Raw genomic sequence first — 25270 nt, forward strand, 5'->3', positions numbered from 1 at the left:
ATAATGCAACTTAACAGATATACTTTCAGTGAAAACGTGCATGAAATATAAAAGATTCTGATGGAGTTCAAAAAGCAAAAGTAGAAAAAAATTAAAAGGATAAAAAAGAAGCAGCTCAGAGAAATAGAGTGAAATATTCAAAAAAGGAAAGGAATCAAATCAAGGAAGTATTTTCAGCAGCATTATCAATACAGGATACCTTCGCAAAAAACATTCTCTGGCTGCTAAATGGATCACAAAGAATTTATTACAGAACTGAGAATATGCCACAAATGGTTACAGAGCTTAAGAACTAATGACTTATTCTGCAAGGCAGTTTCTGTTTTGCCATGTTCTAGTAGTAGAAAGTATGTTTTAATCACAAGTCTGTTGCTGGGATTTATACATGGCTAGAGGAAAATCATGAAAGGTAACCCTTTCCCAGCCACCTACCTATTTTATTTGGAAATACATACACCTAATTCCTTTCAATAATTCCACATCTACTTTTTGAATCATTACAGGGCTACCTAGACCTTACCTGGCTGAAACACCTTGTAGTAGGGGCTGTAGGCCACATTCAAGCCACCGAGTTTTATAGAGATCTCATATCTCCCAGCCCTGCGCACAGTGAAGGCCACTTTCACCACATTGGAATTAGGCTCCTGAAGAACTTCCTGGGTTACAGGAATATCAATTGCTAGCTCCACGTGGCAGATGTGAACTCGCAGCCCCAGAGGCCGGTGAGCAGGGAAGGGCTGCCCATTCTTATAGAACAACTGCATGGGAAATGGAGAAATTCAGGTCAGCAAAAATATGCAGTGCACAGAGAGACAGAAAGCAAGTTGCTTTGCAACCAGAGGGAAACAAGCGTTAGAACCCCAGCTCAGCATAGGAGAAAAAAAATGGACAGCTCTAACACACAGGCTGTGTTCTCCCAAACAAACAGGGCATAAGTAGGCGTCAAAAAACCTCGTTCTCTTTTCTGCTGGGGTTCACATGAGTGACCCAAAAAGAATATGCCTCTGGACATTTCTCCTCTGTGATGTTAGTGTGCATCAGAACAGAAACCAAGAGAATCCACTACCCAAAGAAAAAAGGCAAAGCTATGTCCTTTCAGAGAAACAAGCAGGTCTTGTCCATCTGTGCTCAGCTAAACTCTCCTCAAGTTTGCATAGAAAACCATGCAGAAGATGCTGATCAAAGGAGTTGACTGAATCCATACTGATAAGAAGCATCAGCACGAAAACAACACAGACACAGCCAGCTCCACCACAGCAGTTGTCCAATTTTAGAAGGTAACACACCTTAGCCAGTACTTCCTTGCATGGAAAGAATTACACCTCAAAATCCTAAGAGCTTGCAGCTTGCAGATAAGATCCTGCCTGCTGTCAGCAGCCTCCAGTCGGCAAAAAGTCACTATTATTCCCTGCTTCTAAACAGTGCAGGGCCTGAAGTTGTATGTATATGGGCTGACAGGGAAAGAAACCAGTGCTTCCAACTGCTACTGTTGATGAATAAAGGACTAAGCAAATGCGAGACAAGTGTGACACGCACAAGCAGATTGCTGGAGCTGCCATGAATGAGTCAGTGAGGTGAAGGGAGTAAATTTAAATAGCAAGAACAGAACAAGCCCCTTCTAGCTTTTTTAATTCCCTGTTCTGGAGTAAGAAACCCCTTCTCATTTACCATCAAGTAAAAGGGCTTTCCTCACCTCTCAAAATGGTAACATAATTGAAACTTTCTTCTTACTTTGATACCTTTCTGGCTGGGTGGGGTGGAATGCACCGGGGCTCAACAAAACCTGCTCAAATGATCCCCACATAGCTCCAGATCCTCAAGTGTTCAGGCTCCTCGTGAATCTCATTTGTATTCTTGACCCATTCACCTAAACTTGACCTTTCAGGAGTGGGGGGAAACCAGAGTCCTTGGCAAGCTTTTCCAGATCAAAAAGAATAACACTCAGTTTTTGGAATAACTCTTCTAGTAGGATGGGGAGCAGCCATGAGGCCTTGCAGCTCTAGGGTTGCTAAAATGCTCAGTGTCATGCTCCTGGCTTCAGCTGCATGACCAAAAGATACAAATGACCAAGTCTGCTGAAGGCATGGCTTAGCCCACTTGTTTCCCAGCAAAGGAAGCAGCAGTAGGACAAGCCTGGTCTCCTCTAATTATTTTGAGGATCCTACAGAGATTGTGATCAGATTTTATAGGAGAGCAAACCTTGGATATGACTTACAGAGTTCTGTAACACATTAATAGGGTAGAATACAAGAACATCTAGCTTTCCTACTCCTAAGTTGGTCTCAATTAGAAAGGAAAAAAAAACCAACAACATTTGAAGAGCTCATCCCTAACTCAGACCTACGTCCCTGCCCCAGAGATGCTTGGAAACAGAAATATTCCCTTACATGCACTCGGAAGGCCATGCTATGGCCCACCTCATGGGGCTCCTTCCAATCCCAGGAGATTTTGCAGGACCGGGGATCCAGGTAGTTGCCTCGCACGTAGTCATAAATAGTTCGCTCCCCTCGGCGTTCCCGGTCCTCATGCTGAAGGAAGCTGACTATACGTGCGGCAAGCTCAAAGAGGAACTTAATGGTGAAGAAGAAGGCTACCACAGATACTGTGATCCCACCTGCAGCAAGGAGAAAACAGATGGTTGTTGCAGTAGCATGATGAATCAAGCACCAAAGTCACATCTTCGTTATCCCAAGATGCCTTTTATTAATGACATTCTACTCAACTGCAAATTAGATGTTTAAGGCAGAAGCTATTGTGCAAACATTTATGGATTGTGTTATGCTAGAAGTTAGGTTAGAAAACAACATATCCCTTAAAACACTGCAGATGATTGCAAGTGGAGGAGAAATAGGCAAAGGTGGTACAGAGTCTCAGGCATGGCCAGCAAAAACATGAAATTCCCTCTGAGTTGCAAATTAGAACTACAGAGATTTCTTTAAGGGAAACAGTCAGATAGCCACACAAACCCTGCACATCACATTAAGCCTGGATTAAGAAGCATCATGGAGGCAACAACCCTACACTAGTTCTGAAGAGAAAAAGTAAGGGGATGGCTTAGGAGTGAGGTCAATGGAAGAACTTTGGAAACAAGAAGAATGGTAAAGGGGCAAGTCTGCCAAATGGAGGGCACAGTGCAGGGTGACAATAACTTCATGTTTGTTAGGTAGACTCTAACATGAAATCAAAGGCTTTCAATAAATTCCTCTAATGCCTATGGAGAGGTCAACAAACACAGTGGTAGCCTTTCCTTCACTTACCAATAATGTAAAACATCAGGTCCCTTCGGTGAGACACAAAGCCGAGGATCACAGCTGCATCTAGAACACAAAATAGGCCAAGTCCAGACCAATACCTCCTCCTCACATACACTGGCCTAAATTTAGTCTATGATTCCTCAGACAAATACCTATCATTTATCTTCTTCTCCAAGGACATCTTTAAGGCATTATTCCATAAGACTGAAATATACAAACAAAGCGCTAAAAGGAATAGATCTCGCACCATCACAGATTCCTGATCCAATTCAGGGATCTAAAAGGACAATGTATTATCCTCAAAAGCAAACAATGGGTTTTGGGTACTGAAGGATGAGCTAATTTTGCAGGATTTCAACAGAAATATCTGAAAGCCACTCATTGGAAATCTCAAACCTAGAGTAATCAAGTCATGAAGTTAACTTCCAGACTACCATGAAAGTGTATAACAGAGCCAACATCAAAATGGACAGAAACTGACCCTCAACCAGCAACTTTAGAAGAAAGTCTGTGGAATGAAAAGGATGTGGACAAGACCATTCCGATTGGTTGAGAACAAACAAAATCCTCCTAGGGCAAAATCAATTTTTTAATTTTTTTTTCTTGCCTTGTGCCTCTACTGTAGAAAGTAGAAAAAACTGTCCACCTTTGTGTACTCCCTTCTGAAAAGCAGAAACTCTTGCTGATCAACTCACAAGCTAAAACCTTGATTTTTGCACACTATTAAGATAACAGCAATTTTTAGAGACACCTATCTAAAATTAAAATTCTCACTGAGGGAAGTGCTAAACAAACATGTAGTAAAAAGACTACACCCTGAACAACATGTTCATGGTTGATAAGACATAGCTGACAGATGGAACAAGCAGTAGCAGCGAATGTGTGTGACAATCAGACAAACAACTTGGCATACACTAATGCATCCAATATAGCTCACCAAGTCACCATTCAGTTAGTGAGAAGCTACATTGTGCATTCAAACTGTCTTTAAAGAAAAAAGAATATACACACAAAGGGGGAGTTATTCAGCAGTCATCTCAACAGCAGCAGCAATGGACACCAGCATGCAGAAGGCTTAAATGAGGCATATATCCCCCAGGTCACAACAACAGCCATCATTTTCCAGCGCAGCAAATGCCCTTTACTGGCCCCCCACATACACTCCATTCCCCTGGCTAAAAAGCTTACCTTTATGCAACTGCCCATGTTCTAAAAACCAAAAGGGTGGTACCCATTCTTCAGCATCCTTCCTCCTTATGCCCAACAGTGGGGCAAATGTCAGCACAAAGAAGCCATAAAAAAGACTGTCACAGAAAACAGAACTCCTGGAACTTGCATCACAGGAAAAACTGCTCAAAGGTGAGGACCTGAGCACAGCAATCTCTTCCTCTTTGCGGAAAAAGGTTGCTCTGAAGCACAGCTCCCTGTAGCCTGTAGTTTGCTAGCCTCCCTGGAAAAAGAAGAAAAAGTAAAGTTAGATCTTTCTGTCACTAACAACAAGTCTAGCAAGTACAAACAGGTGAGAGGTGCACTGCAAGAGTATCACTAGATGTCAAACCTACAGAAGCAATCCTATGAAGATATCACAGTCAGTGAAGCACTTGGCTTCGATATGTTCTCAGTCTCCACATAACACTCTCATTCCATATGATCTGTTGAAACTGGAAAGTTCAAGATGGAAATAAAAGCAAACAAATAACCTGTCTCCATAGGTTCATCGGACTCATGAGTTTCCCAGAGCAGTCAAGAAGCTCTGAGCTACTCAAAGCACGGAGAACCAGTTATAGCTCCAAGCCTTCACATGCCACAGGACGCCTTATACTATCCCAAACTAATTTTTGCTGCTGATGTTTTAAGGGTTCAGAAAACAAGTTCATAAGGCATTTCAGTTTCAGCGGCACTGTCCCTTAAATCACAGTTTACTGTCAGAATTCAGATTTTAATAGAGAAAATAATATAAACTAAAACAAACAAACAAAAATAATATAATAAAGTAATAGAAAAGTAAAATCTAACAGCATGAACATATACCAGAAGACAAGCCACAGAGCCTACGCAGTCAGTATGCACACATTCAGAACACAGATTACGTAAGGAAGCAAGAATGAAATGAACAGATCCAGGGTCACCACAGCAGCTCTCAGAGTTCCATCTCTGGCAGAGATGCCAGTGATGTGCTCCTCTTGCTTCTCATACCATCCCATCAGCTGTCACTACTTCCCTTATAGCCCTTCATCCACCCTTCTTTTCAGATGTCTCTTATTTCTCTCCATCCCAATAATCAAAAGCCAACTGCTTTTGCACACTTCCACTCAGGCTCTAAGCTTTCTAACTCATTGGCAAAACAATGGGTAAATTTTTGACCGTGCTGCAGAAGTCAGATTTTGCTGCCTTCTCTTCCCCCACATCTCAGGAAGAGTCCCACCTACACTGCTATTTTCTTCTCCCTAGTTGAGTGAACAGTGTTGCAGTCCCCAGGTGCATAAGCTTTTATTCTCCCCTTAAGTATCTCAGGTTTATAAACTCTTATCTCTGTATATTAAGAATCACAGATTAGCAATTTCTTTGATGTTTAAGTTATTCCACAGTGTATCTCCTAGATAACATTGAAGTACAGAGTCTTCAGTGCTTGTCTGTGTGCTACAAAAGCCTGCTTGAAACTGCCCCTTAGTGGATTGGCAGTGAAAGGGGTGCATTCCTCCCTGCACAGCTGCAGAATTTCACAGAAAGTTATCAACACTTTGGAATCTGTGAGATCCCCTCCCTGAACCTGCTTCTTTGGGTTCCCAAAAAGCATCAAACTGCCATCACGGGTTCATCTACCCATACTACTCTCGGCCCATAACTCCCTTCTGTAGAACACACCACAAATAACAGCCTCTCTCCAGAAAGGAGAGAAAGAGCTGTAATTCCAGATTCCTAGTTCCTAACCCTAATTCCAGACGCAGGTGTATCTGAAGACAACAAAATCCTCTTGGTTGGGATGGCAGAATTTCAGAATGATTCCCTGCATCTAGCAAGCCGTCTCCCTCAGTCGGCACAGCCACTTCTCATCCTATCATCTCCACATGAAGTGGCAGGCAAGGCGCCAAGCTGGGCAACAAGCAGAGATGAAACAGCCATGGCACAGTTGGCTTCCCTCAAGCACGCACGCCAGCAGCAGCTTTAAGGATGCTCCCTGGGTAAAGTTCCTAGCTGTGAGTAGCTAGCATTCAAGATAAGCTGCAGCATACACTGCTAAGTTAAAACAGTATTGGTGCTAAAAACTGCCAGCTAACAACCTGGGAATCTAGTTCATAAAAGCAGCAACATAAGGTGCCATCATAGCTAGGCTGAGAAATGCTGAATTGACCCACAGGTCCCAGTGATCTGGATTTAAGAACACAGCAGGCAATGGTGTCCTGCCAGCTGCATAGAAAACGGGGAATTAGAAAGCTTCACTGTAGTTTGTCTCAAGGAGAAGTCCTTGCACAATTGGGATAGACAGCCAGGAATCATAAGATAAACAACATTAGTGCCACTGCCTCTCTCATGGCAGAAAGGAAAACAAGACCAGTAACAAGAATAAATTTTGTTTGCATTACTGCTGCTGTAAAGTCAAGGGAGCACAAGACAAAGCTCCAGGAAGCAGTAACAATGCATCTGTGCATAGGAGCTATAACAAGGATGCCACATTCACATGGCTACAACTACAGGACCAGCTGGGGTTTAAAAAATGGTTTAAAAGCCTTTCTGTAAATTGGTATTGCTTCAGAACCATTAAGACGACAGAATTCCACACCTCTGAGCAGAACATCCCTAACCATGCATGCAAACATCCACCACCAGCAGCCACTGCATCTCATGCCACACACACCACACACAAGACAATTCTCCTTCAAGCAAGAAGATGCAGTATTTTTTGACATTAATTAAAGAACGCACAGAAGGACAAATAGAAACTTGGCTTTAAAATACACTCACGGAAGACTGAAGAGTCAGCTCAAAAGGCACAGAGCAGACTCAGCCCTCAAGGACAAAAGCGAGAGCAGTGACAAAGGTATTCGCGAAACAAATCTGCCCCTCTCTGTTCAGAGCTGGCATTTATCACACATGCATTTACATGCAATCCCAAAGAAATACATGCAACATAAAATAATATAAAATAAAATAGTATAGAGAGACCTCAGTCAGCTACCCAAGGACTTCCCACTGCAAGTGAACAACCACAAGGACAGCAAGCCGCTCCCCAGGCCAAGCAGGTGCTGCTTTACAGGACCCTCCCCTGGGCTGCCCCTTCCCCTGGGCCAGGAATCCCTCATGCAGTACCTGAGCTCACTGCAGAGCTGATTTGGTGACCAGCAAGTCAAACAAAGCTGGCCACATTTAGGAGATACTTACAGGTTTCAGTAACCTCAGAAAAACCCACAGTGAAGACAGGAGCCACGAGTTCTGCCTCACCCCTCGTGCACAGGGCACCAGAACCCAAGTGCAAGGACATTAGAAGCATTTCCTTCCCCGTGCAGAAGGGCTGTTACAGGTCAAGTCGCACCGCCAGCGGAAAGCACAGCTTAGTAAGACTGAGGGCCACAGACCCTCCAAAGAAGCACAGGTACCAACATCCCCGCTGCTCTCCTCGAAGCCCATCAGCACAGCACCTCCAGCACGGCGCTGTTTCCCAGCACACGTCAGCCCAGCGAGCTTACGAAAGAGCTGCACCCCCTGCTCCTCCGCTCAGCCCGGCGCCCGGCACCGCGAACAGAAGTGGCTCCGGGCCTCGGGAGGCCCCCGGCTCAGAGAGGCAGCCCCGAACCCGGCTGTGGCAGCAGCGAACGAGAAGCGGAGCGGCCGCAGCACGTCGAGTTCAGCGCTCTTAGGCCCGAGCCCGATGTGCCGACCCCCACGCTCTGCGGCGGCGCTCCCCCCCCGCTCCCAGACCGGTAGCGCCCTTACCGAACACCCCGCTGACAGAGCGGCGAAACCGCTACCCCTTGCCGGCGGCCGGAAGTGAGGTAATCCCGGGTCTCACAGGGGGAGGGGCTTGTGACGCACATTGGCGGCGCCGGAAGTGCTGGCTGGGCAGCATGGTGAGGCGGGCCGGGGGTCTTTGGGTCTTGGGTCTTTGGGTCTTGGGTCTTTGCGTCTTGCGTCTTGCTCACCGCGTCTGTGTCTCCGTGTAGGGAAAGCAAAAGAAGGCGCGGAAGTATGCGGTGATGAAGCGCATGATCAGCCTGCGTGACCAGCGCATGTGAGTGTAGCCCACTGCTAGGCCGTCTCAGGCGGCGCCCCGCAACTTGGCGGCCCGTTCGGCGGCGCGGGGGTCCCATCGAGGCTCGCTGCTGCCCCGCCCCAGCGGTGCGTGTTCTTCCTTGCAGAAATGAGAAAGAACGGGCCAAGGCCCCCGCCAAAAAGAAGGAGGATCCGAGCGCCATCAAGGAGCGGGAGGTGTAAGTGCCGCAGTGCTCGGCCTCCTGGAAGGTGTCGGCCTCGTACCCCTCCTTCGTTGTAGGATTTGGTGTGATGTCGATCACAGTTAATCGATTTGTATTCTTCCCTACAGCCCTCAGCACCCCTCGTGTTTGTTCTTCCAGTACAATACACAACTGGGGCCTCCTTACCACATCTTAGTGGATACCAACTTCATCAACTTCTCCATCAAGGCCAAGCTGGACCTTGTGCAGTCTATGATGGACTGCCTCTATGCCAAGTGTAAGTGTCTGCCTCACTTGCAGATTCCAGATTACATGGTGCCATGATGTGCCCATGAATCATCTATTTGGCCTCACCACACTAACTGAGGGTAACAGAAATATTTAATAAAATATGTACTATAATCACAGAGCTTGTTGGGGATGCCTGTGGTAGCCCTGAGACTATCTTTGTTTTCTGACAGTCAATGGTTTTAAATACTAATTTCAAGAAAGGTAAAGCAGTGGTATTTTAAAAATCTAAAATTACCGTGGATTTGCCCAACTGCTGCTCCATGGCTTTACATTTCATCATTTTGTATCTTTAGCAGATCTTAGCAGTTTAGAACTGCAAATATAAATAAATACAGAGCTTATGACATAAAACTTTCTGAGCTGTGCTGTTGAGATCTGTAGAGAAATACAGTTTTGTTCTAATACAGGCTTTTAATGCTGTCATTTTTGCATGTAGGTATTCCATGTATCACAGATTGTGTAATGGCTGAAATTGAGAAGTTAGGACAGAGGTATCGCGTGGCATTAAGGTATGTGCACAGTATTCCTCTCTGCTTCAAGAACTTTGTATTTTAATATAAAGAAATGAAAGAAATTTGTTATGATGGTGCTCTTGTACAAATGAATTTTAGGTCTTGAACTTGATTTTATTTCTCTGGCTTTCTGAGTTTAGTTCTTTGAGTTCAGTTTTAGATCATTTTGAAAACCTATATACTAGGTACATTATCCAGTTATAAATCTTTCTTTTTTTTTTCCCTCAGACCTTCTAAATAACATTTTCTTCTTTTTCTCTAAATATTTAATTGTAAAAATTTATAAAAATAAAGGAAGAAATGACTCAGATCTTTTAGAACTTTTCACTTATGCCTCATATTTTTCCTCTTGCAGTAGGTAGCATGTACTGGTAATGTAGAGTTGTGTCATTGTGTGATATCTACAAAACACAGGGAGGTTTGTGCTCTCAAGGTTTACTGCTCAGTTGTATTGTTCTTTACCATTTATTTGAGCTGTTGAGTTGTAAAATATATGAGTGTGGCCCCTGAACATCTCTGAAGCTCCCCTTCAGAGGGGAAGTGTTCCTGTATAAAAAGATACAAGGTACAAAAGATCAGCAATTTCTCCTAGTTCTTGATGAGTTGTTTCAAATGATTTTTCTCTGTTAGGCAAGAACTTAACATTACAGAGTTTGGAAACCAGTTTAAAAGAACTAAGAAATATTTAGGCATGTTTGCTCATCAATTCAAGTTACTGGAACGTACCATTGGCTCCATGGCTTAAGCCATTGTTTAGAGGATAAGATGCTTCATATCATAGAAAAGAGAGTTTCTGTTCCTCCATACTATATTACCATACATTTCTGGTCTGATCACTGTGATGCTGCACATACATATCCCTACAGAATTGCCAAGGACCCTCGGTTTGAACGTTTGCCATGTATGCACAAAGGAACCTACGCAGATGACTGTTTGGTACAGAGAGTCACTCAGGTATTTACCCATACTATGCTAGCACACTAAAAATTCCTGAACCCTGCTAGTTACTGATGACTTAAGTTTCCAGCAAAGTAACTGTAAAATCTCATAGACATTTTCAATACTTAGCACAAGTTTATTTGGAGAGGAGGATATAATATTCCCCAAGCATTCTTGTGGAAGACAGCATCAAGAAGCATCTCGAATGGGAAAGCTGTCATCTGTAAAAACTGGACAATGTTTGAATGTTTCTTGGAGTCTGTTTTGATTAGCAGAATTATATTATTAATCTGTTATGGAATTCACTACAAGTCCTAGAAATGCCTTACTATTGACAGGTAGCCCTCTCCTGTTAAACAAGCTAATTGAATTGAGGCTTTTGCTTGACTTTTTTGCACCAGTGTTGAATCAGGTTTGCCTCTTTTTTTCAGCACAAATGTTATATTGTAGCCACAGTGGATAAAGAGCTCAAGCGGAGAATACGAAAAATTCCAGGAGTGCCCATAATGTATATTTCCAGGCACAGGTAAGGGACTTCTGACAGAAAGGAATGCTGCCAGGCAGAATCATTGTCTGCCATGGACTCTATTCCAGTGTACTTCTCCCCTACATTGTCTATAGTGCAGGTTGTAATAAAGGGCCTTGTGTTCACACAAAAGTGAAAGCATAGCTGCTGCTGGAATAGAGACATGTTGCAGACTTGCTTTTATTGCAGTCCATTTATTTGCTACCTGGAAAACTTCTTTCCTTGAGACCAGTGTTTCCATAGATACATCTTGCATAAGCAGTAGGAGGACTATTGGGCAGATGTATTCTACAGATTCTTGAGGAAAACTTCCTGTTCCATGTTCTATTTGAAATTTTTTCATACCCTCGGCTAAGAAACTGGATTTGCTTCTTAGCTAAAAGCTGAAGCAACTTGGAAGGATGCAGCAATTTCAAAGCAATGGATCTATACAGTAAGACTGGTGAGATATTATAACAACACTGGTTTTAATTTGTTTCCCATTCCTTCTAAAGCATTCATTTGTCATACCCAGTGTTTTAGTATTTGTTCTGCATCATGTACAACTTAGAACTTCTGTCTTGAATAGAACCTATGTCAAATCCTTTCAAAGTGTGGTACATAAGTTTGGTAGCATGGTAAAGAAAAAAATAAGTACGTGGAGAGAAAAGGGTCAGAGTCTTTAGATGGGATAGGAAAGATGCTGGGAGGCAGGTATGCTAACAGTGGAAACTGAGTCTAAAATGCAGACAGAAGCATGTCAGAAATGAGGAAGCTAATTGCTATAAATACATGGTTTTAATTGATCTGCAAGTAGAAGATGGCATAGAATATTTTCCCTCAAAACATCTTCACCCTTACTCATTTTGCCCATGTGTCACAAGTTGAATGGACAGGAATTTATTCTCTAGAGTCGTTCTGCTCCTAAATCCTAGGTCAGTTCTTAGAAAAACATTTCTTTCTTCTTTGGGGTTAATGATTTCTTGACACTTGAACTCTGCAGGATAGAGGTAACTTTATGAAGTCTTTTTTTGTTTTCTCTGAGGTAATATTTTTCTTCCTGAGGTTCTGAGCTGCAGATAGAAATGCAGCAAAGCGGTTTTATGTTCAGTCTTCCTATAAGTATGTTGCTGCACTAAAAGGGGAACAACACAGAGTAGGTTGACTTAATGGGTTTTCCCTCTCTTTTGCAGATACAATATTGAGAGGATGCCAGATGATTATGGAGCTCCTCGGTTCTAACCTGTCCAGCCAAGCCATGAATGCCAAGGCCCTGAGCCAGTATAAGGCTCCTTGTTCAAGCTCTCCTGCTTTCCTCCTTGCTGGAACCCTGTTTGTAGGATATTGGACTGACTTCATAGCCTTGATCTTCTAGGAAAAAAAAAAAATGTGGAAGAGCCTGTTTTTATTCATCTTTTTCTGACTGCACTGCTTGGAGAAGGATATCAGAACAAGAGAACTCTATGAGCAAGAATGTGCCAAACTCCCTCTTTGTTCTCACATGGTGATGGGTTTCATCATTCTGAATTAACTACTGGTGATATTCCAGCTATGACTGAGAGTGGGACCACAGAGGTATTAGAAGGTTCTTATCCCTGCATCTGCAGCAGGATGAGTACTCCTTTGGTGAACTCCTTTGCATCTACTCCAGAAGGAAATTGGAATCTGAATGCTGGGGGGAAGCCATCAAGACTGCCTTCTCTGGAGCCATGGTCTGGTAGATTTTAATTGAGAATTGATAGGCTTTTATTTAACTGTATCTCAATACAGTGAATGAAATCAAGTTGTGTCCTGCTCATGTTCCCTAACTCAGTTCATCCCTGTACGCTGAACAGATTTTCCCTTGTTTTTGTAGGTGCTCAGTGCATATTTAATATCTCTTCTTACCAGTGCACCTTGTATTTAAGATATGATGGTATCATCTCACAGTCTGTCTATTGGGTCAGCCAGCAGCCCAACCCTTTTGCTTAAATGCATAGAGATGTTGGTGTTGTTGGGTCTGGGATAGGCCTCTCCCTCTTGTGTGATACTTAGGTGCTTTAAAGTCTCATGTAATGGAAGAGGAGTGTACTGCTGTATACAGGAAAGTGTCAAACTGAAAGGTATTAGTTTGGGCTGGGACCAAAGTAGGTGGGGAGAAATCAGAGTAAAACTCACAGAGACCTGCAGTGTTGGCAGTAACGTGGGGAGGAAGTAGTCAGAAGAGTGAGGGGAAAGAAATGGTAAAGCACATAGAGAAAGGCAGTGGAAAAAATAATTCTAAGATGTATTGCTTCTGTCTTCATGAAAGTGTGTTCTGCGTTTTCATACCTTCTCCATTAGGCTTTTATTTTTAGTTTGCTCTTCTGATCTCTGTTCCTCTGTGGTGGTGAGAACTGTTTTAGGACAGACAGGAGAGAAACTGAGTCAGAGTCCCACATGCTGTAGCGTGGCTCCTGGCCAAAATATTGGAGTTGAGGTATGGAGAAAAGGGGGAAATTTTATCCTCCTGGTATAATTAAGAAAAAGACTAAAATTCAATAGAATTTATATCTTGCAATACCCCTCTAGTGCAGTCTTCAGAGTATGACTGAACTCACATCCCTAAAGGCAGGCAGCACACAGTGAAGGTAATAGCTCTCCTCTGCTAATAATTTCTTGTCCTTGGAAAATGCTCCAACAAGCTAATAAACTTAATGCTAGCACCTGTCTTTACAGATATTGCAGGAAACTTAGTGAACACATCAGACTTGCCCTTTTTGCTTGCTGCAAGCTCACCTAATCTTATCCCTGAAATAATACCATTCTCACACTTCTCCACCTCCAGACAGAAAGAAGCTACCAACCAGCCTGAATTTTGATACTGCTAAATTGTACATTTCAAAAACAATTTCCTTATTTCCTTCATTTTTTTCTCTCAGTTGAAGTCACATTTTTTTAAGCTAAAACTATTGCCATGAACACTTAAAGGCCACACATTCTCAAATAAGGACTGAGAAATAGCTGTAGGATTAGATCTGCTTATTTGGTCTTCAGAATAAAACCAAATAATAGTTCTAAAAGACTTCTTCAGGTACAAATTATCTAGAATTTTCCCTACGTAGATAACTTGAGATAACTTAGACTGAAGGAGGCTGGAGAAGAAACAGACTGTTGGTCATGGTTAATACCTGACAGAAGTTTCTTAGGCGTTGGAGAAGTCAAAGGCACAGCAACCTGATGAACCTGTGGGATGTTTTGACCGCCGGCAGAATGCTTACAATTGCTAGATGAAATGAAAGGATACACAAGAACAGAGTTGTGTGTGCGTGTTAGGGTGGTCTTCCCAAAGAGTTGCCTCATAACTGAGTTCAAACTTCGCTGGAAGCTTTTTCTCATAGCTTCACATCTGCACGATGTGTCATTTCAACACGAAGCCCAGCTTTTCCATCTAAGAGGACAAAGCTTTTTCCTGACCTTCCTCCTGCCTACAAAGCTTTGGATTTCTCTACTCCTGTCGTTTCCTACTGGGGGGAGGTGCTCAGTTCTCCAGCCATCAACTAGAGGTGGAGCATCAGAACAGTCGTTCGAGTTTCACGGACTCGGACTCGGCTGGCGGTAGAACCCGGCGCTGCCCGGCCGTTCAATCTCCCGCCACACATAATGGAGCCCGGCCCGGCCCCGCCGCTCTCGCCTACCTCCCCCGGCCGAGCCGATTAGGAGCGGGCGGAAGCGCGGGGACGGCGCTCTGCCCTCGCTTCCTTCCCTCTCTACGTGCCCCGCCGGCGGCACGGCGCCCTCCCGCAGTCACGTGGCCGCCCGCCGGGAGACGCCTCCCGACGCTCTAGCTCCGCTCTCGCGCCGCTCTATTGCCCGAGAGGGCGGAGCGCCGCCCCGCGCAGGCGCCGTGGGCCGTCCGCGCCGCCGCCGCCGCGGCCTGTGGAAGCGCCGCGCTCCGCTCCGCGCCGGCCGCCCGCGGCGCCGCCATGTACCCGGCCTGGGGCCTTTACGGGGCGGCGGGGCACTACCCGCCGCCGCCCACCTCCATCCCGCCGCCGCCGCTGCCCATCCCTCCGCCCAGCGTGCCGCCGCCCGCCGTGCCGCCGATGCCGCTGCCCAGCTACCCGCCGCCGGGCCCCGCGCCCCCCGCCGCCGCGCCTCCGCCGCCGCCGCCGGGCGGCACCTCGGGCTTCCTCAGCCTGCAGGAGCAGCACCTGGCGCAGCTGCAGCAGCTCCAGCAGATGCACCAGAAGCAGCTGCAGTCCGTGCTGCTGGGGCCGCCGCCGCCGCCGGGGCCGCCCCCCCCGGGGCTGCCGCCGCCGCCGCTGCCCGGCTCCTTCCCGGACTGGCAGCAGCCGCCGCCCGCCGTGCCGCCGCCGCCGGTGCGCAGCTACCAGAAGCAGTTCTCCCACCGGGAGCCGCCCCCCGCCGCCCGCAAGCCGCCCCCCGCCGCCGCTTCCCGGGAGCGCGACGGCGCGGAGCCGCCCGCCGGGCACGGCGAGTGGGGCGAGCCCGCGCCTTCCGAGCCCGTGCCCATGGACATGGAGCTGTCGTCGCCGCCGCAGTCCCCGCAGCCCGCCGCGCAGCCCTACCTGCCCGCGCAGCCCTACCTGCCGCCGCCCGCCTCCTCCCCGCCGTCCCAGCCCTACCTGCCCCGCCCGCAGGCCTCGCAGCCGCCACCCGCCTTCTCCGAGCCGCCCCCCTCCTACCTGGAGCCCCCCCCGGGCGGCGCCGCGCCGCCCTTCCTGCCGCCCCCCGCGCAGCCCTACCTGCCCCCCCCGCAGCCCTACCTGCTGCCCGCGCAGGCCTCTCCCTCGCAGCCCGGGCCCGCCGCCAAGGCCGCCCAGCCCCGCTTCACCCCCCCGCCCGCCGCCGTGCCCGAGGGAGGCTCGGAGGGAGGCGCGGAGCAGCGCGGCACCCCGCAGCCCGACCCGGCCACGATGACGCCCCAGGTAAGGGCTCCGTCCGGCTTCCGCGGGTTGCGGCGGTATCGTGTGCGCCCGTGGCGCGCATCGTGTGGTTTCTTCAGTCTGTTTTCCTTCGGGGACCGTGTGTCAGCCGGTCTGTGTGGTCAGCGTGGAGCCGTGACTGATCCTACCAGCTGTGGGTAAAGCTGCACGAGTCTGCCTGCGGTGGTACCCTGTTCCCTTTGACTTTCTGGAAATACACTTTCCCCCACATGGGTTCAGTCTTCCACTATAAGATGATACGGAGCTTCTTAGGGGATACCCTGAAATAATAGTTCTCACACATGGCCAAAATGACTGCCTAATGTTAGTCCAAGTGTGAGTACATCAGTGCAGCTCTGTATGCGTGAATTTGGGCACAGTGCCGTTGGTGAAGTGTGGACAGAAGCATGCGGAGCCCCCAGCAGTGTGTATGCCACCCTTGGCTTTGCTGGGGCTTTTGCAGCCCTTTGGGGTCAGCTCGTGTAGTTGCAGCTGCAAGAACAAAGCATAAATACTCTTAAGAGTGAATAGATCTTATTTAAGCTTGAAATGCACAGATTCAGTTGTTCCTTGGATTCCGATTTGAAGAAAATTTGTAGAAATTTTGTATCAGTCACTGAGATTAACCTTGTTAGTCCTTGGGACATCTTTAATTTGTATCCATTAGACTTTCATACCTGTACAGACATAGCAATGGAAATGTATCTTTTTTACATTTGTACCATATAATGAATCACTGCTTAGTGGCGGAGTGCTTTTATTTCACAAATGTAATGTTACAAAGACTTTGGACAGTGCTAGTTAATCTCTTCCAGGGACACCGATGGGGCTCATAATTAGTACCAAAACCTTGACAACTTAGATGTTAAAAGTGAATAGCATTGAAGGTGCGGCTGAATTCTTGAATTGTTAAACTTCAGATCGAACAGTGAAGTAGTTTGTCCCCCCACTGTGTAGCCAGAAGTGTCATAAATGTTAGGAGGAGAGAAAACCAGATTACTGAGAATTTGGGGTCTTTGTCAGAGTGACTTTACAGCCATTGTAACATGCAGAGAACTGGGTGCATTGAAATCTCTCAGTGGTGCGGGCTTGTGTTCCTCAGAACCATGCTTCTGGTGACGTGTTCTGGTCACATCTGTTGTGGTGCTGATTTCAGCCTCTGTGTAATGCAATAGGCATAGTTTCTTGGTCAGCCAAAGATGGAGTAAATGCTCAAATAACTGAACGTGCTGTCAGGACTTTCTGCATTACATTAGTGCTTCTGTTTTGTTCAGGAGCTGCGGAAACCCGTGTTTTCACTTTTTTCTCACTTCTCTGTTAGAGCCTGCAGGGCATGTATTACTGACTTCATCTGCTGTGAAAACTATGAGACAGGATACTTTGCTGTGTGTGAATGTCCTTGTGTGAATCACTGGTCATACTGTGATTTTGCACCTCTTATCCAATTGTTTGAGGAGGATCTCTTGGGTCTCTGGATGAAGAGAGTTCTGTGACAGTGGGGCAGGTGCTCAGTGGTCATTCCTCCAGAAGCACAGCATCCAGCACCTTTGTTCTAAGTCACCTTATGATGCTGTTTGAGAGGGATGAATGTAAACATCTTTTGTATAGCTGCATAGTGTGCTCCTCCCTCGTGCTGAAACTTACTGATCTCATCTCCAAGTTGCAGCCTTTACAGAAGTATTTTTTCAAAAAACATTGGTATGTTTGTGTCTGCTAGGCTTTTGGCAGTGGAAACCCGCAGTCCCGTTCTGAGTGTCAGGTGGGCTCTCAGGGGAAGCTTGTGCTTCTCTTGAACCTGTTTAAAGACAAATTGCATAGTTCAATTTTGAGAAATCCCATCAGACAATGCCTACCACCGTTGTTACCATTTTTCTTTTTCTTTTGGTGTCCTTGCATCCCTGTCTTTTGGATTCTTTTCGGTTTGTGAGGAGGCTTTTTACAAATTGTTTTTCTCATCGGTGTATGCCTAGACGGAAAGGAAGGACAGAGGACATGAAAGCTGCAGGGCAGTCACAGATTCTCAAAGGTGGCGGAACTGACATGAGAACGTAAGAGTGGTTGCGCTGAGTCAGACTAAAAGTAGTGTTTTATTATTCTGACTTTAACAGTGACTAAAAGGAGATGCTAAGAGAAGAATTCACAAATCAAGTGAATAGTGATGCTTCTCTAAAATATAGGAGCTGCCCTTGGCATGTGGTATCTTTATCTGTAAAATCTGGAGACTTTTCTTCTTGGAGCTTATGTGGTTGTGCCTTGACTCCATGGCAGTTCATTGCTTGCAGTTCTCTGGCAGGGGCTTGCATAGCTCAGGGCTGTCAGGTAAAGATCTGCCTCCCACCAGCTTTAAGTCTGTGTCCTGCTAGTCTGATTGATGCGTGGGATTTCTTTATTACAAGATGAAGAGAGCTACTGGTTCCTGCTTGGGTCTCTCTAATGTGCATGGTCCTGTAAATGTTGAGATACTCCTCTTTAGTCTGTTATTCTTTACTTTAGTGGCATCTCACAGTGCTTTGAAGCTGCTGTCATGTACTGACAGTACTCTTATTGTAGCCTGAATTATTTAAAACTGAAAGTTGAGCCACATCTTAGATGGAGAATTCTTTGGATGGAGCCATATCTATTTTTTCAGCTGCTGAATATTAATTGTAGAATCACAAAGTGATCTGGATTGAAAGGGACTTTTAAATATCACCTTGAAACCCCCTGCCATAAGCAGAAACATCTTCCCGCATATCAGGCTGCCCAGGGCCCTATCCAGCCTGGCCTACAGGTCTCTGGACAGCCTCTGCCAGGGCCTCACAACCCTCTGAGTAGACAGTTCCCCCTAATACCTAATCTAAAATCCCCCCTTTTCTTATTTAAAGCCATTCCCCCATGTCCTGTCGCTGCACGCCTTGATGAAGAGTCCCTCTCCTACTCTCTTGTAGGTCCCTTTTAGGTACTGGGAATAATTCAGGGTAATCAGAAATCAGATTCTGAAAAGAAAAAGAAGAAACTTCTTTGCTGTTTTTTGGGTCATATTTTATTTTTTTTCCTATCCCAACTTTTATTCAAATATTTCCACCATGATTACTCTGCCATCATTTTCACACTACTGGTCTGTGTTCTCTGTTCATGCTCATCATCTTTTTGAACACTTTATCCTTTTTACTGCTCCCCTGCTTGTATTTGTTGTCCTCCTTTTCCCCTTCATTTTCCCTAAGTTAGTCTCTTAGTAAGTACACTCATTTACTAGGAATAAAAAGCATTAAAATCAGCAAGCATGGTACTTACCACATGTCTCTACTACTTGGTTATTTTTCTGCTTTTTGTTTTTGTTTTCCTTAATTGAAATCTCTTTGGAGTGGGGAATAGATTCTTCTGTGTCTTCCATGCCTCATGTATCACTATCTGAATTTTGATTAAATCTTTTTACCTTCATTGCAATACTGCTGATAATGAAATGAGTTTTTTCTTGAAACAAATATAAACATTTTTCTAGAATATTTTTATTCGGCATGATTATTAATGACTATCATAAATTAAAATTCTTTGGTTTTTTTTTTTTTTTTTTTTTTTTCTGAAAGCCATTTGTCTTAGAAAATTTGTTTATTGTAGGAACAGCAGCAATACTGGTACCAGCAGCACTTGCTTAGTCTACAGCAAAGAGCAAAAGCCCATGCTCAGGGACAGCAGCAAATGAAAGGCCCAGGAGTAGGGAAGGATTCATCTGAGCAGAGAGCAAAGTCTGAAGAAGGGAAAATGAGTGCTTCAACTCCGCAGTCTGAACCTCCTCCGCTTAATGAATCCTTGCCTCCAGCATCTAAAGAAGATGAGTCTTCTCTTACATCCACTGAAACTCAGGTAGGTTTTGCAGAGAGGTGCCACTGTGTGTGTTGTGCTAGATGGGACAAAATACAGGAAAATATTGTCATCAAATTCTCATATACTGTATAATAAGAAATACGGTAAAACGATGTTAAAAGAACATTTAAGGCTACAGCAATAAATTAAAAAATACATTCGTCATATTTAGACTTACATAGACACCCAGACATGCACCAAACTTGATTCACTTGCACCTTCTCCAGCACTGTCATCTTTCTCTATGAGAAAATGAGAGGTTGTGATGCCGAAGTGCAAAATCAAGTACTCTGTAAATGGGGAATGCTATACTTAAGATGCTGTTTTCAGTGCTTCTCTTGCTGGTTGTCTGGTCTGGCTCTCTTTCTCTCTGTGTCTTACGGTTTGTCTGGAAGCCAAGAACTTTATACATAGTATTTAGTATTTTGTCAGAGTATTTAATGATAGTTTCTACATAATGGATGGAGGTCATTATTTCAATGTTTCAGCAGATTACTGCAGCATGATAGGCTGCCCTACAGCATGTGCTCTGCTTTCACTTACGATATGCAGGTTCTAATCAAGCAGCAAAATTATGCACTTAGAATTACTTTGTTTCATCATGAAAATGCACAGTTGTCTCACTGCATTTGCTGTGAGCAGCACAGAGCACATCTGTGTTAATCTCTTACCTGTTGTTAGTTTCTGTATGTATGAAAAACCTAATCCCCATCTGCTTAACCTTTAGATCAGACTACACAAGAATAAAGGAGATAAAAATCAGAACACTGGAATACGGAGTGATAAGATAATGAAAGCTGAGAGGATTCTTGTAAACTGAGTAGCAAACAAGTCTTTTCTCTTCTGACAGAAGCAGCCTTCCTTTATTTATAGTATTTACCTGTTTCTCTAGCTTAATATTGATCCTCCCGATGACCCCGAGGAAGATTTGAGACTGCAGCAGTTGCAAGCAGCAGCAGCTCAATGGCAGCAGCATCCCCATCACCGAGTTGGATTTCAGTACCAGAGAATAATGCAGAAGCATGCCCAGCTGCAGCAGATAGTACAGCAGTATCAACAAATCATGCAACAGCCTCCACATCTACAGGTGAAACATTCAGGAGATGGTATTTGATATATTTTGTGAGTGACCTAACACTATGAGTAGTTGAGTAATTTGTCACGGTTGGCTTATCTGTCTAATTACTTTTGCTGCATGGTCAGAAGTCTATATCCCTGTTTCCTATTATCTCTCAACTTTAGAATGAAAAAAATAGCTTGAGAGGTGATGACGAATCTTTAGTAGGATAGTGAAAATAAGAATTTACACTTTTAAGATTTTCAGGCATATCTGAGTGATGCAGGTGCAGAGTTGGATACAATACAGACCTTCAGACTCAGCTTTCTGATGTTTTCACTTTCCAGGAGAAAGTGAGCAGGTAATTGTGTGAAGTAAATTGGTAGCTGCCCTATAGTAGAAATAGAAGTCTTAATTACAAATTTGGATGATTATATCACTGTTGAAACCTTTAAGTTTTTAAGTAGACATTGATTGCTGTATTAGTTGAACCAGCTTTTTCTCAATTGGAAGAGTTTGTACATTAAGCATTTATTTATAGCTTGGGCTGTCTATTTAAAAAATCTGGAAGTATGACCCCCAAAATCTTAGAAAAGGTCAAGCCCATCAGTATTAGCATCTGAGGAAAAACTGACTTGACTGTGCAAATTATGTCATCCAGAAAAGGTTTAGAGAAAAATGACTGCTTGTAGCTGAAGCAACTCTCTGCAGGTTAGTAAGTTTAGAAATTGAAACCCTGGGAAGTAGTCACATACTATATGTACTGGAAGTGTGAAAATTGATTTGGGCATTGTTAGCATTAAGTAATAACACAACTTGAAGGCCTTTGGCTATAGCTTTCTTCAGCTTTCCTGTATAAAACAAAATGGTCTTCTATACATAAATGCTTGCCCTCCAGTGATACAATGGATAAATTGATATTAGGCATCAGAGTTTGCTTTGTTTGATTGTAGTTCTTCCTCAAGTATCTGCAAAAGTTGGAAGTGGTGATAGGAGGAGTAACACTAAAATGTGTGACTCTGACAGTAACTCAAATGGTATTTTGAAGTTATTCCTATATTCTTATTGTAGACAATGTCAGTGGAGATGCAGCTGCGACATTATGAAACACAGCAAAAACAGTTCCAGCAGCTTCATAAAGACTGGGAGCGATCAATGAACCAACAGTGGCAGCATCAGCTTCAAACATATCCTCATAAAGACCAACTTCAGGAGTATGAGAAACAGTGGAAAGCATGGGATGAACAGATGAAGGTCACTCAGTCCCATCTGCAGGAGAAAGTGAGCTCACTCCAAAATTTGAAGAATCAGTATCCTGCAAATGTTTCACTTCCACCTCCATTTGTTCCGTATTCCCAATCTGCTCAGGGTGGCATTCCTGTTATGCCTCCAACTTTGCCTTCAACTACACCTCCACTGGTTCCCCCACCTCTATCGTCTGTATCTCAGTTATCCAACTCCTCTGTCCCTTCAGGATCCAGTTCTCAAAGCAGTCAATCTACTGAAACACCAAGGCCAGCTCTGCTTCCCACTCCTGGTACCTATGCATCAAAAATATCTAGTTCACCTGTGTATTCAGCTTATCATTCTCAAGGAAGTTCATCCTTCAGTTCTTCAGACCACGGAAAGTCTCAAGTTCACCATAATAAACAAACTGAGCAAGGATGTGGGGAACTGAAAACCCCTTCTGCGTTGTCTTCAACATACACACCTACCATGCAGGATAAACCAGTGAGATCAGGTGGATTGCTTCCAGATCCTCCCAGATCAGCACGTTTTGAAGGCCCCAGAGGTCCTCGGTAAGGATACTTCTGTTGATTTAGACATGTTTGAGGCTAAATGCATTTTGGTGATATATTAAGAAATGAAACATTGTCTTATTCTCCGATTTTCCTGAGGTCACATGAGTTGTGTTTGGCAGAGGTTTTGTTGTAATGTCTGCACATTATGGTCTGTATTGATCTGATTACAGCGAAGATAAGTAATGGCTGTTCACCTAACCATTTCCTAAAGCGGAACACTTTTTTTTTTTCCCTCCTCTTTCTGTAGTAAAATGCTTCAGTGTGCTTTTAATTTTCAGAGATAAAATATTTCTTTTATGAAAATAGGAAAGATGCTGTAAGTATTTTATGCATCTTTGCTGTCTTTAGCTTAAAGATGATAACTCACATTTGGAAGACAGACCTTTCACAAAAGGCCATATAAATTCCCAGCATTTCATAGGTGGTACTTGGAACACAATTTAGGAATATCTAAAGCAAAAGTGTTGAGGGATTGTTTTTAAGTCATTGCTATAAATAATGGCACTTCACTGTGTGCATTCTGAAAGGGGTTCAGGAATGCATCCAGATATCTATTTAGTTAAATATACTATCATAGCTTATTACTAGAAATTTAGTTTTGAGAAGAGAAACAATTATTCTTTGTCGTCCAAATCCATCGAATGCACAAAGAAATGGTAAAACTAAGAGTGCTTCACCTGTGCTTTTTCTTTAACTTCTCTTGGTGTGAGAGAATTCTGTAACTACATCTTATTCCTATTTGCTGCACTTTCCAAAATGGCTGCCGGATAAGAGAGCAGTGGTCTTTGTCTTGCATGCAAATCACTGTTTTTCCACATGTGTAGCATTACATAGCATTCAAACAGTTATAAATGGGAAAGAAGGAAAGAAATGAAGATTTGAGCCTTTGCCTAATATTGGGATTCTTTTTGTTTTCTATAACATCTGATAGTTTTGATTTTGAAGGTAACTGTCTTTATTAAGATAGAGTTATACTGAAATTTAAATCTGCATTTTTTCAAGTAGATGATCTGCTGCCTTATTCTAAAAGGCAGTGTTCTGTATCTGCTACATGCTTGGACCTAAGATCTTGGTTTTTGAACTGTCTTCTTTCCGTAATTGTCATGATATCAGTTTGGAAAAACAGCATCTGTTCTGCCTGGTCATTAGTTCAAGGCTGGTTGAAGTGATGCTTACTGAATTTGAAAACAAACAAACAAACAAACAAACAAAAAAAAAAACCAACAAAAAATAACAACAACAAAAAACCCAGAAAGTAGACTTTATTCCATTAAATTGTTTCTATCCTTGCATACTCTGCTGGATTTTTTTGATTATATCGTCATGTTCATTTGCGTTGTCTTTGCTTCCAGAGTGATCATTCATGAATCCTAACTTGTGAAGTATTAGCAACATAAATTAATGTTTTTATCGCTTTCAGTAATTTTCTGTCTCTTCATGGGTTTAAAAAAAAAAAAAAAAAGGTGGTACTGGGGATTAGAAATCCATTTTTTGGTTGTACAGTTAGGCAAAGACTGTCTTTATAATTTGCTAGTGCAAGTCATTTTTTTACTTGTTCATTAGTTAAGAACTCAGTATTGTGTAACAATAGGCTATTTGATAATCAAGAATTTCTAGAAAGTGCATACCGTGGCTTTATTTATGAGGACACTTGAAGTATTTAAACAGCGTGGTAACTTTTGAGCTCTATTGTGATTGTATGACTATTCTATGGCTTTCCCAAAAATTTGTTTACTATTTGTTCTCAGTATCAGCCATAGAAATATATTTTTAATTGAACTTGTGGTAAATTAAAAATGTAGTGTGTTAACTGGTACTATCCCAAAGTTACAGGTAATGATTGGATGTATGAGAAGACATCCATCCACTCCATTTTAGCAATTAACATTTCTCAAAAATCTATAAAGAATTTCCTTAAACTAATTTTCTGAATTTAGGGGATGAAGAACATCTTACAGTACTCAAACTTTTCTTCTAGTTATACCTTCCATGTAAACACTGATCTTTAAAATTCAAGGTATGTTGCCACTATGCTTTACAATTTCTTTTTTTTTCTCACCCTGTTTATCTTGACCTCCTTCACCCCAAACAAAAGGCAGTTTTGTTCCAAAAGAACAAAACTACCTTTCATCTTAAGAGGATTATTAAAATTCTTTGACATAAATGATCTTTGTGTAAATGATCTAATTTGGTAAATTGTTCATTGAAACGTTTATTTCTGCAGCAAGTCAACTGCTGCTGGTAGGTAGACAATAATGAATTGATATCCAGTGGGACACAACTGTAAATCCCAAACATCCAAGCAATTTCACTTCAGGCACAAGTTCTATATTTTGTGTGAAATTAATTTCATTTGTTATAGCCTGGTAGGTAAATCAGTATTTGTGCATATGCTTAAGGGTTGGATTTTTGATTATATGACTGAATTATTCTTTGTTTGCTTGACTTGTGTTCAAGCAAGGGCAGTTGTGGGTTTTTTCAAAAGGAATTAAAAAAAAAGAGATGCCATAAAAATGCACTTGTTTTAAGCATATTGTCTTGCATGGAACTTAATATCACGAACTGTTAAACAGATCCTTTCTGTAAGTATGTGCAGATTTTCCTGTATGCCATTCATCACCATAGTGAAGTAAGCTTGTTATATAGTTAATACTATAAGCAAAAGTTCAGCAAGTTCTGTTCGTTTTGACAAAACAGAAAAGCTGTAACTTTTCTCAATCAACTTTGGAAGGTTTGTGGGTTTTTATTT

General features: G+C 43.5%; 3 protein-coding genes and 1 long non-coding RNA gene across 9 annotated transcripts in view; 2 read left to right on the forward strand and 2 right to left on the reverse strand.

Annotated features, from left to right (window-relative positions):
• Positions 1-8335, reverse strand: part of AREL1 (apoptosis resistant E3 ubiquitin protein ligase 1) — a 22191-nt gene extending 13856 nt beyond the window's left edge. Inside the window, exons 1-5 of one of the 2 annotated variants that reach the window (XM_031593873.2) lie at positions 8187-8335; positions 4443-4704; positions 3258-3317; positions 2388-2614; positions 521-758 (exon numbers count right to left, since the gene is read on the reverse strand). In XM_031593873.2, the coding sequence (XP_031449733.2) occupies positions 521-758; positions 2388-2614; positions 3258-3273 (481 nt within the window). In that variant the 5' untranslated portion in view covers positions 3274-3317; positions 4443-4704; positions 8187-8335. Of the gene's footprint in view, positions 1-520; positions 759-2387; positions 2615-3257; positions 3318-4442; positions 4705-8186 lie in introns of those variants that run through there. The other variant, XM_031593875.2, reaches the window with a different exon arrangement.
• On the forward strand, positions 8175-12695 carry FCF1 (FCF1 rRNA-processing protein). Of its 2 annotated transcripts, none has more exons than XM_031593878.2 (8): positions 8175-8245; positions 8414-8481; positions 8609-8680; positions 8794-8942; positions 9393-9465; positions 10335-10422; positions 10839-10933; positions 12106-12695. In XM_031593878.2, exons 2-8 carry the CDS (start codon positions 8447-8449, stop codon positions 12152-12154), a joined length of 561 nt encoding a protein of 186 aa, XP_031449738.1. In that variant the 5' UTR covers positions 8175-8245; positions 8414-8446; the 3' UTR covers positions 12155-12695. The 2 variants fall into 2 exon arrangements, with proteins under 2 accessions (XP_031449738.1, XP_031449737.1); XM_031593877.2 differs by lacking the exon at positions 8175-8245 and adding an exon at positions 8266-8320.
• Positions 9480-14549, reverse strand: LOC149917868 (uncharacterized). The gene is made up of 3 exons (XR_016466983.1): positions 14062-14549; positions 13223-13287; positions 9480-10014 (listed from the first exon to the last, which is right to left on the reverse strand). It is a non-coding gene; the product is annotated as an uncharacterized LOC149917868 (long non-coding RNA).
• A 272-nt stretch (positions 14550-14821) lies between these two features.
• YLPM1 (YLP motif containing 1) overlaps positions 14822-25270 on the forward strand; it is a 37320-nt gene continuing 26871 nt past the window's right edge. For 2 of the 4 annotated variants that reach the window (XM_031593879.2, XM_031593881.2), the window contains exons 1-4: positions 14822-15822; positions 19417-19662; positions 20555-20749; positions 21791-22518. In XM_031593879.2, the coding sequence (XP_031449739.2) occupies positions 14857-15822; positions 19417-19662; positions 20555-20749; positions 21791-22518 (2135 nt within the window). In that variant the 5' untranslated portion in view covers positions 14822-14856. The remainder of the gene's footprint in view (positions 15823-19416; positions 19663-20554; positions 20750-21790; positions 22519-25270) is intronic. The other 2 variants (XM_031593880.2, XM_031593882.2) reach the window with 1 other exon arrangement.

Source organism: Phasianus colchicus, chromosome 5, assembly GCF_987193195.1.
Source record: "Phasianus colchicus chromosome 5, bPhaCol1.hap1.1, whole genome shotgun sequence".
Classification (NCBI taxonomy): Eukaryota; Metazoa; Chordata; class Aves; order Galliformes; family Phasianidae; genus Phasianus; species Phasianus colchicus.

Bases quoted from the DNA above. Each gene is read 5' to 3' on its own strand.
- FCF1 (XM_031593877.2), top strand. The intron at 8,681-8,793 runs GTAAGTGCCGCA...TCTTCCCTACAG, and splicing joins GCCATCAAGGAGCGGGAGGT to CCCTCAGCACCCCTCGTGTT. The intron at 10,423-10,838 runs GTATTTACCCAT...TCTTTTTTTCAG, and splicing joins TGGTACAGAGAGTCACTCAG to CACAAATGTTATATTGTAGC.